The sequence below is a fragment of the Nannobrachium achirus genome, assembly GCF_963921795.1.
Source record: "Nannobrachium achirus genome assembly, chromosome: 17".
Lineage (NCBI taxonomy): Eukaryota > Metazoa > Chordata > Actinopteri > Myctophiformes > Myctophidae > Nannobrachium > Nannobrachium achirus.
The window spans coordinates 43,190,322-43,201,556 of NC_137824.1; the positions used below are offsets into that span (position 1 = coordinate 43,190,322).

Consider the following 11,235-nt stretch of genomic DNA (forward strand, 5'->3'; position numbering starts at 1 on the left):
CACAAATATGACAATTTGGCCGAAGTTTGACCAGCTTTTATAGTATACTGTAGTATTTTTGTATTTATGTTTTTGAAATATTAAAATGGTCTTAAAAGTAACTTCACTGTCATCTGGGGGACCCTCCCCAGAATCATGTGGGGACCCGACGCACAGGTTGAGAACCACTGCTCAATAACAGAGTGACTCAGGACTGTGTAAACACAGACTGTCCCCGAAAAACATATCAGTCCCTGAAATATGATGAATCACCGTCCTCACGGACCTCCTGGATCAATGGCAGAGGGAGGAGCGTGCACTCATAAATAGGGTCGCCTCTCTGCTCTGTGGTCCGAGAGCGAGGAACGGTTGCCGCGGTTTTGACAATAAAAAGAGACAAATAATCGTCCCCACAAAGTGACAAGGATGAGGACGCTGTTGCTGCTGTGTTTGTGTGTGTGTGCGTGCACGGTCTGGGCCCAAGACAACCTGGAGTATGACGACTACGACAGCACGGTGAGTGTGTGCGTGTGTGTGTGTGTGTGTGTGTGTGTGTGTTTACACTACTATAATTGAGAGGGCCAAATGTCCCCATAAATATAGTAGAATAGACATTTTGAGGACAATTTTCCTGGGGTTAGTATTATGGGTAACAAGTCAGTTCGCCCCAAATCATATTCGCCCTATTTTTTCTTTTTTTTTGCCGACCTCATGCCGTTTGCTCTTTTGGGCTTTTTTTTGTATACTTGTATTTGTTTTACTGAGGATAATATGATAAATAAGTTTAGGGTTAGACATAGTTTTACTGAGGTTGAGATTATGAATAGTTTAGGTTCTGGCACCGTTTTACTGAGGTTAAGGTTAGGAATAAGTTTAGGTTTAGAGACCGCGTACCGCTCCGCCGGATGTACGCCCGAGGCGAAAAGGATTTTGGGCGAACGGACTGGTATTTGTATTATTAATTTAAGGCTTATGGGTTAGGGTCAGCGTTATGTCTGAGTTATACTGAGTTGCGGGTGTTCACTGGTAGCTACGCAACTAAGCATAACTCTACGGTCAGGGTAAAGAAAAGAAGTAAAATTATCGTACAACATAGTATATACTGTAGGCAGGGCTTAAGTGCTTCATTTGTACAAAAGTTTGTATTAATTTATGCTGTGCCCGTTTTCTTTCTCTCCCCAGCCATCTGTGGTGAGTCTCCACTCTGACTGATTCAACATGCAAAGGGGTTTTTCTGTCACTCACTCTCGCACAAACACATACATACTGTAGCTGTCACGATTATGACATTTTACATGAAGTACAAGCAGTGAAATATCAGTGTGACATGCTCCACAGACTGTGCTAACAATATAACAACACAACATAATACTGTTTATCAAATATAATGCTGGTTAAGAAAAGGGAGATCAAACCTTTTGCAGCAACAGAGGAAGGATGAAGGGAGAATAATTCAGCAACTGGGATACAAAGAATGGTAGAGTGCAAATACAATATCGGTATGTGCAACGTACAATAATACAATTATGTATATTTTGTTTTTGCTTATTGAATTTTACCAGCTAATTTCTGACCACTATGGTGGTTACTTAGTAGTTTTAGCAGAGTTACTGATACTATACTACAATAATGCATCTATTATTATCAGCCTTAGTATATATCAGTACTAGTAGTAGTATTCAGTATTCAACCAGTAATACCAATCATGCAAATGCTTTTTTTTGTAAAGTATTGTTATTATTATTTTAATGCCTTCTTCTCTTTTATCTTCTACAGACTAAGAAGCCTGCAACGGTAATTTTAATATTTTCTTTTCCTTACCTTAAAGGGATATTTCACTTGCCACAAAAATAAACATTTAAAAATATATAAGATGTGTGAGGGGGCCTTTTTTGATTACTTTTTTTTATGTTTATTTTATTTGAAAGTGAAAAAATTCAAATACTTGTAGTTGTGCATTATTCGCATTGATTATTTTAGATCATTATTCATTTTCTTCTATTTCATTCTGTATTTGAGTTAATGTTATGGTTTATGTCATGGTATTCACGGTGTCTGCATGTCATCTGTCCCTCTTCATCAGGACGGACCGGGTCTGGGCGCCAGGGGCCATCGCCCCGTGTCCAGGGGCCGGGAGACCTACACCCCCAACCGATACGTCCCACCACCCATTAGTGGAGGCGGCAGGTCAGTGGCGTCAGTTCAGCAAAAGCTAAGGTATGGCAACATGACTGGTGTCGTGCATGACACCAGTCATGTTGCCATACCTTAGCAACAGGCATGATGATGATGATTACTGTTAGTGGATAGTATTATTTTACGTTTAAGTGAAATTCGCAACATTTTACAGGACAGCTTTTCATTGATTGCAATAATTAAATTAAAAGCTACTTAAAATATGTATATTCTAAGATACATTCATTGAAGCCATATTAAAGTATAGATTGCTTTAACATTTTGTTTTTAATTAAATAAATACAATCAATGGAAAGCTGTCCTGAGAATTCTGATAATTTCACGTTGCACTCAAGCCGTCGAAAGCATCAGGCGTAGCAGATCCTTAAGCTCGAAACACAGCTCAAAACGCATGCGTTACGGGATGCGTTTTGAGCCTGCCGATCTGCTACTTTTGCTGCTTTTGAATTTGAATCCTGAAAAGCAACAGTTTTGGAACATAATTGTGAGGTTTCCACCTGACAGAGACGATATAATATTGAAGGGTTGTCCGGACAGTTGTAGAGATTTGATCTGAATGAATTGGTTTGAATTTCACTGGGGCTGCGGGTTAAGTATATAAGAGAGCGCTAGATGTACAGTATATAGGAATGCAATGATCTTAGCATTGTCTTAGCTATAACAATCTGATGCAAAAAAACTAAAAACATAAATACATAATAGATCAATTACTCCGATAAACCATGTAAGCCAGCTGTTGTATATTTTATAGATTTATTTTTGTCTCCTATAATGACACATGTACGCGTGTATGTGTGTGTGTGTGTGTGTGTGTGTGTGCGTGCGTGTGTGTATGTATGTATGTGCGTGTGCGTGCGTGCGTGCGTGTGTGTGTCATCTCCAGGTACAGAGGCCGTCCCACACCAGCTCCCGTCGGGGCACGCCAGGAGCAGGAGAAAGAGATTCAGCCTGACGCCGGAGGATGTACACACGCCTCCGAACAGATGGTAGCATTCATAATAATAATAATAATAATAATAATACTAATAATAATACTACTACTACTAATAATAATAATGTTTATGTCCTGCAGGGTATCTTGTGTCCCACTGGCTGTGAACTGAAGACCGCCATGGTGAAACAGGAGAGGAACGTCAGACAGGTAAAGGCTCTTTGTATGAATAAAATGTCATTTTGTCAGATTATTGGACAAAGGGGTTTGGAGTGCAGGGACTATAGAGCCGTGGGTCAAGTATTGAGGTAGAGGTTAAAGGTTTTAAAAATAATCCAACATATGTTAATCATAAGATTGTGTATAAACAAACAAACAAACAAAAAAATATGAATGTACACAACAGTGACGATAGTGCTATCAAACAAGCTATCTACAACATACTAAAACATAATTTCATAGATTATGTATTGGAGCTTCATCTCTCCTGGCCTATAAATGTTGTAAATAGCCTAATACATAAAGTAACCTACAACAGGTATACTACAGTATATTGTTCATCTGTTACTTGTGAGTAAAGTGCTGTGTGCTGGCTGGTATATGCACTGATGGTGTGTGTGTGATGTGTTGTTGTTTTGCAGTCTGTCACAGAGCTTACGGCTCAGGTGACGGAGCTGTCCAGCCAGTCCCACAACGTGTACAACTATGTGGACGACATGTCCAACGCTCTGAGGGAGAGACAGAGGGTCGTCGGAGGTAAGGACAGGGTGGATGGATGGATGGGTGGGTGGGTCGGTGGATGGATGGATAGAGACTGACTTACTTACTGACTGACTGACTGACTGACTGACTGACTGACTGACTGACTGACTGACTGACTTCAAAGGTGGCCAGACCATGAATGCAGTTTTCACTATGGTGAAAGAAATGCAAATGCCCTCTGTCCATGCCATACCTGAAGGCAGCATTCAAGAGAATTGACTTGTCTAAACTCTCCTGAACTTGAATGCAGCATCTTATGTTGAAGGGAATGCCCTCTCTGTGTAGAAATCAAGCATCAAAAATAGCTGACCTTCAAGCTCACAACGCAACTGCTATTTTCGATATTTTCGCCAAAAGTCCCTTTTAGAAATGTCAGCCCCTGCCTCTCTAACATTCTCTGCACATCCCCTGACTCCCTGGACTGACTGACTGGACATTCTATTTTTACTCTTGTCTGTGGGCTATTGGTTGTATGCCTACAATATTTAGGCCTGTCACAATTATTACATAATCGTCTAATCGCAATTATTTTACATAATCACAATTATTTTGTCATAATCATTTCCATGTTGAAAAATGAGAAAAATAGCAGGAATAGCAGATCCACAAACTATTACAAGCTACCAGCTATTTTCACTATTTTCAATAATATATTACATTTTAAAGTATAAAATGATTAAATAGGTCAGTAATCTGCCCTGTGCAGTTTGTGATCATGAAGCCTACATGGCAAACAAAAATTAAATATGTATTCATATGCTCCAGTCTTCAATGCCAAAAACACAATCAAATCGTTAATCGCAATTATTTCTGCGACAATGAATCGTCAATTTAAATGTGTTATCGTGACAGCTCTAAACTACGGTACTTTGATGTTCATTGAGTCATCTCACTCTGTCTTTCTGCCTCTGTCTGTCTGTCTGTCTGTCTGTCTGTCTGTCATGTCTCCAGACAACAACAACGTAGTGCAGCAGTACACAGGCAACCTGGAGGAGCAGCATGCGTACATCAAGGAGACAGTGGACACAGTGTTCCCCTCCAACATCAGAGTACTGCAGGTAACACACAGGCACGCACGCACGCACGCACGCACGTACGCACACACACACACACACACACACACACGCACGCACGCACACACACACACACACACACATACACACACGCACGCACGCACGCACGCACACACACATACACACACACACACACACACATTGTGATAGCCCTAACTGACTGTATGCCAGTGGTGTAAAGTACCTATACATTTACTTAAGTACAGTACTTAAGTACAATCTTTTTGGCATTTTGTGCTCTACTTGAGGATTTCCAATTTGCAATACTTTTACTTCTACTCCACTACATCTCAGATCAAAATATTCTACTTTTACATTTATTTGAGCATTTTAGTTACTTATTACTTTGTAGATTTGTATTATTATTACAAAACATACACGATTACCCACTTCAGCCATGTACATTTGGGCCATTTGAAAATAGCCTACTACTTACTGTATGTACTGATCTAACCTGCCTGGCTGTGCAGGGCGTCCTGGACAAGATCCACCTGAAGATCCAGGCCTTGGAGAAAGCCATCCAGGCCCAGAAGGAGTCCTGCAAGGAGCCATGCAAGACCAGCTGCCCCATACCTGTGGCCACTGGTACGTGTGTGTGTGTGTGTGTGTGTGTGTGTGTGTGTGTGTGTGTGTGTGTGTGTGTGTGTGTGTGTGTGTGTGTGTGTGTGTGTGTGTGTGTGTGTGCGTGCGTATGCATGTGTGAGTGCTGTACTTACACTATACACCAGTGGTTCCCAAACCTTTTAGCTCATGACCCAAAAGGGAGATCAGACGTTTGCCCGGGACCCAAACTAGTATTTTCACTATTTCTTAAACATTTGTTTTCTAATTTATGGAATTTATTTGATTATTCTTTATGTAATTACTGAAAAAAGGTAAAAAAAAGAAAACATTTTTGCCTTTTGGGATTGTTGTTTTAACATGTTTTGAAATAATAATGATTAAAAACTAAATGTAGGAAACCAAAAAATAAGTGACCCATAAATGTGTCCATGACCCACAAGCGGGCCCCGACCCAGTATTTGGGAACCAGTGCTATACACACTTGAAATTATATTATCTAATAACATCATTGTGTGTGTGTGTGTGTGTGTGTGTGTGTGTGTGTGTGTGTGTGTGTGTGTGTGTGTGTGTGTGTGTGTGTGTGTGTGCGTGCGTGCAGGCAAGGAGTGCGAGGACATCTACCGTCGCGGAGGTACTGATTCTCAGATGTACATGGTCCGACCGGACCCCCTCTACCCTGCCTACAAGGTCTTCTGTGACCAGACCACCCAGAACGGAGGTATGTCTGTCTGTCTGTCTGTCTGTCTTTCTGTCCCTTTTAATCTCTGTCTTGTGTACAATTTAACATTTAAAATATCGGAATAGACGCTCTTGTACAGCGCATGGGTGAGATTCTTAAATCTTAATTGTCTAAATTGTTAATCATTGCAGTTAAAAGATAGAAAGTCATGTAATCAAGGAAACAGCGGGAGGCATAACATGCATAATGTATATGACAAATCTGCATGATAAAAAAATAATAAGAAAAAGAGACTTACACTAAGCAATTTAAAAGAGTACTGTTCACCCTCCATACTAATATTATAATATTAGTATATATGGGGGGGGGGGGCAACTACTTCTTTAAACACGTACATCAAATGCATAGCGACAGTGAGGTAAACCAAGAACCTAGCATCAGTGTAAGCAGTATAATAATATATTTTTTATCTGAATAATCTGTGAATTGAAACTATATATACTGTAGTTATACTATAGGATGCTAGGTCAACAAATGAACCTGGCATTTGTCTAAATGTCCAGACGTTTCTAAACACTCTCTCTCACTCTCTCTCTCTCTCTCTCTCTCTCTCTCTCTCTCTCTCTTCCTCTCCCCCCTCCCCAGGATGGCTGCTCATCTCGAACAGGATGGACGGCAGTGTGGACTTCGGCCGCCGCTGGGACGAGTACCGCCGTGGTTTCGGCAACGTGGCCTTTGACGTGGGCAAAGGTCACTGCCAGACTCCTGGTGAGTTCAATGCTCTCCCGTTTGTTCACTGGCTGCTGCCAAGGGTCCCGGGTTAGAATCCCTGCAAGTCAGCCATCAATTCAAAAGTCTGAAAGAAAAAACTAAGATATACAGTAAATGAATATCCGTGTTTATTTAACTCAGGGAGTGCACATAATGTAACCTAAAGCAGTGGTTAATCTCAACCTTTTCATGCCGCGACCCCCAAAATAATCATATTTTAAATGACGAGCACAAGAGTTGAGGCATTACATTTTGTATAACACGGTTCTATTGTTAAAATAGCAGATCTACATGCTCACAACGCCTGTGTTGTGAGCTGCTATTTTCCCTTCACAGGTGTTACCAATATCCTAATCAATGTTGTGTTCCATTCTGGTCAGAAGTCAGGTTGCTGATATTGTTCCAAAATGGATGCTTATACTCTCAGAGTTAGTTATATGAGTTATAGTTTGAGAACCACTGTGCTACACTAAATGGCACAGAGCCTTCATTAGCATCATTGGTAACACCTGTGAAAGAAGTAAGGAAGAGTCCCAATTTCTTTCCAATAGGGCTGCTATGCTTAGAGCCCATTTGCCGACATATTGACCATAAAATTATGACAAGTAGGGCAAATGTGATTGGCTTGTGTCTCACGTGTCGCTGATCTGTGGTCATGTGACAGGGGAATACTGGCTGGGGAACAACCAGATCAGTCAGCTGACCAAGATGGGCCCCACCGAGGTCCTCATCGAGATGGAGGACTGGACTGGAAGCAAGGTAGGTCATGTTTTAATGATATTACTGTCATATTGGAAGATGGTGAAGCAACAGTATTGCGACCGTAGGTGCAATTAACTATGACAACCGTCACATTTTGTCCGTACGTCCTTCCTTCATTCAGTAACGCCTCAATGTCTATTGTCTATAGCTGTTGTTACATTGTTGACATTGTGACATCACATCGTTGTGAAATCACCTCATCAAAGATCAAACCCTGGATATCCGTGATATCAAATTGTGACATCACATTCCGTCCTTGCCCATGTATGGAGAGCCCTGATCCAACCAATATAGTCAGGGACCCACAGGCCCAAAAGCTCAAAGAATAGGGTAAGGGTTGAACCTGTGATGTTATGCCATACTTTTTATTCATTAAGGTCCACAGAATGAGAGGCCTGCTCTGCCGAAAACATCGGGAAAAAAGTTATGCCCATTTGTATATTCACTGTCCCATCAACTTCACTATACAGGAAAAGAAAAATAGTCTGCTTTAAGTAGCTTGTGAGGGGTCAAACTAGGGGTTCTTTGTGATTCTGAATCCAAATAAAGCATTTGTTTTGCAAGAAAAACATTCCTTGGGCTAAAGACGCCCCCACAAAACTGTTAAAAGTGATGACTCAGATGAAATATCCCTTTGAGCATACAAATCGCGAACTGTCCTCAAGAATGGACATTTTATTATTAATCAATGGCATATTTCCCTGGTCTAGGTCCACGCCCAGTACCAACAGTTCACCATCCAGTCAGAGACGTCCAACTACATCCTGGCGGTGGACGGCTACTCTGGGAACGCCGGCAACACCTTCCTAGAGGGCGCCACTGAGCTGTTTGGAGAGAACCGAACCATGACCATCCACAACGGAATGATGTTCAGCACGTACGACCGGGACAACGACAAATGGTATGTGTGTATGCGCGTGCGTGCCTGGGTGTCTGTGCGTGTATGTGGGTGGGTGTGTGTGTGTGCGTGTGTGTACTATGCAGTCAAATTCTGAGTGTTGAGTTAGCTACGAAAGTGTGCAAATGTAACCGAATGTAATCAATTCTCTGAATCTGTCTATGAAATCTATGAAAAAGGTTTCATCTACAACACAGTGTTAAATGTCAAGTAGTTGGGGTCCCTGCTTCATCTATCCCTCAGCTATGGGGTCCTTTAGCCATGTATGAATATGAGTTTATTGAACGCAAATAGCATGTTGTGTGACTAGGGATGGGACGATATGGAAATGTCATATCACGATTGGTGTGACCAAAGAAATTGGGATTTACGATATCGCGATAATCAAAATACCCCCAACATCCATTATCCTGGGGCAGAACATTTGCCAAAATAGCAGATTAATAGCAGATCTACAAGCGACGCGTTGTGAGCCTGTAGATCGGCATGACGGACGATAATTTCACAATAAACTTCTCCACGATACGATCATTGTGACTGTTTTTTATCACGATAAACGATAAACAATTATCGTCCCATCCATCTGACTCTCTCTCTCTCTCTCTCTCTCTCTCTCTCTCTCTCTCGTCTGTTCCCAGGACGCCGGGCAACCCATCCAAGCAGTGCGCCAGGGAGGACGGCGGCGGCTGGTGGTACAACCGCTGCCACTCGTCCAATCCCAACGGCCGCTACTACATAGGCGGGGCCTACACCAAGTACATGGCCAAGCACGGCACGGACGACGGCATCGTGTGGATGAACTGGAAGGGCAGCTGGTACTCACTGAAGGCCATCAGCATGAAGATCAGACCCTTCTTCGCCTCCCGATAGGACTGCACGCATGCACACACACACACACACACACACACACACACAAACACACACACACACACTCACACACGTGTGCGTGTTAGTGGATATTAGACACGAAATAACGGAACATAAAACAATGGAGCGATGGAGAAATTGTGGTAAACTCACTGCATCATCAGCTGCAAAATAACAATATTACGTTTTATTTGTATTTTGTTTTATTATTATTATTTAAAAGAAATTGCATTGAAAGGTTTTCCAGGGGTGTCCCCAGCAAAATGAGGAACAGTTTAAACACTTAATGTAAGCTCCACTTTTCGGCTATTTTAAGGGGAATGTTGATACAAATGTGTAGCAGGGACAGAGTTGCGTGGTTGTGGTAAGATGATAGAAATCCCATGTATTTGTGGGTGATTGTGATGTGCAATCTGTGTGTGTCTGTGTGTGATGTGGTTAATGTGTGCATTAAGGACAAGTCTGTCTCGACTGTCCTCCGCTACTCAATAAAAAGATATTGAGGAACATACATGAAACCTTCTCTCCTGTCTTGATTGTGTTGGTTTGTTGGGGTTATTTGGTTGTTTTCTGTCTTCCAAATCTATTTTACCTGTTCTCATTCCTGTCATATCTACACAATAAAATGAATAGTCTTATACTTAAACACATAAACTCAGGATTCAATCTCACAGCCTACACATGGTTCATGGTTCGCTATTACAAGGTCACTGAATACCTATTATATAATTGCTATTTTAGCTATCTTTGTCCAAAGTAGGAACACCCTGTGTAGAAGGTTTTTAATTCATGTAACCACACCAACCCCCTGCCTAAACCTGACAATACCTTTTTGTCAATTGGGTTTAACATTTCCTGGTCATGTGATGCATGTGTTTCATTCTCCCAGTTAGTAGTCCCTGTTTGGACAACTCAAAGCATCAAGGAAATGGAAATAAGTGCATGTTGAGTCTGAAAGACTACAGTATAACCACAAAATACAATAAGCTCACACAGAATGTGACCAATACATAACTATATTTATTTGTATTGATCTGTAGATTCACACATGAGAAAGTCTACTGTAACAACATGAAAAAATATATGTTAAAATACGAATATGTGGAAAACAGCTGCACCTTGACCAAACCTATCTCTCTAAAAATGTTAGTAATGAAACAAAATAAGAAATGATGTATGAAATATAATGCTGAGGCCAAAGGATACTTTCGGGTCGAATGCATGTTGCTCGGATGTCAATGAAACAAAGAAGACTAATAGCTTCCCCGTGAATCTCTGATCTCAGTATTGGCACAATATGGACAGACACAAGTATGGACACACACATTTGGAGGACACACTGTTAGGGCTGTCACGATTATGACATTTTACATGATGATTAATTGCCATTGACAATTACATTTCTGTTTGGCTTGTAGGCGTTGAAATTGCACATGGCAGATATGACAAATACAGTATATAAATAAATTACTGACATTAACAACTTTATACTTAAAAAGAACATTGATAGTGGAAATAGAGCTTGTAGATGTTGTTTGAAAAAGAATGTTTTCAATTTAAACGATTATAACGATTATGACAAAATAATTGCCATTATGTCAAATAATTGCGATTAGACAATTATGTAATAATTGTGACAGGCCTACACACTGTACGTACAAACGGACAAAATGCTCTGCTAGACAGACTGCCTCGTAGGCAGCAAACACAAGAGAATCCTTTCACCTTGCAGGGTAGAGCAGAGATCAGTGAG

The 11,235-nt window shown here is 41.1% G+C and overlaps 1 protein-coding gene across 1 annotated transcript; it reads left to right on the forward strand.

Moving 5' to 3' along the window:
* The first annotated feature begins 311 nt into the window (after positions 1–311).
* On the forward strand, positions 312–10,000 carry fgb (fibrinogen beta chain). The gene is made up of 14 exons (XM_080746103.1): positions 312–537; positions 1,162–1,170; positions 1,735–1,773; positions 2,063–2,166; positions 3,059–3,161; positions 3,248–3,316; positions 3,748–3,862; positions 4,820–4,926; positions 5,412–5,526; positions 6,104–6,223; positions 6,830–6,952; positions 7,620–7,714; positions 8,428–8,618; positions 9,254–10,000. The coding sequence occupies exons 1-14, from the start codon at positions 406–408 to the stop codon at positions 9,483–9,485; spliced, it is 1,554 nt and encodes a 517-aa protein (XP_080602229.1). The 5' UTR covers positions 312–405; the 3' UTR covers positions 9,486–10,000.
* Positions 10,001–11,235: the final 1,235 nt, after the last annotated feature.

Excerpts from the sequence above, each read along its gene's own strand:
- fgb (XM_080746103.1), top strand. The coding sequence starts at position 406 with ATGAGGACGCTGTTGCTGCTGTGTTTGTGTGTGTGTGCGTGCACGGTC. Across the intron at positions 3,162-3,247 it reads CACACGCCTCCGAACAGATG|GGTATCTTGTGTCCCACTGG; the intron begins GTAGCATTCATA and ends TATGTCCTGCAG. Across the intron at positions 3,863-4,819 it reads GAGACAGAGGGTCGTCGGAG|ACAACAACAACGTAGTGCAG; the intron begins GTAAGGACAGGG and ends TCATGTCTCCAG.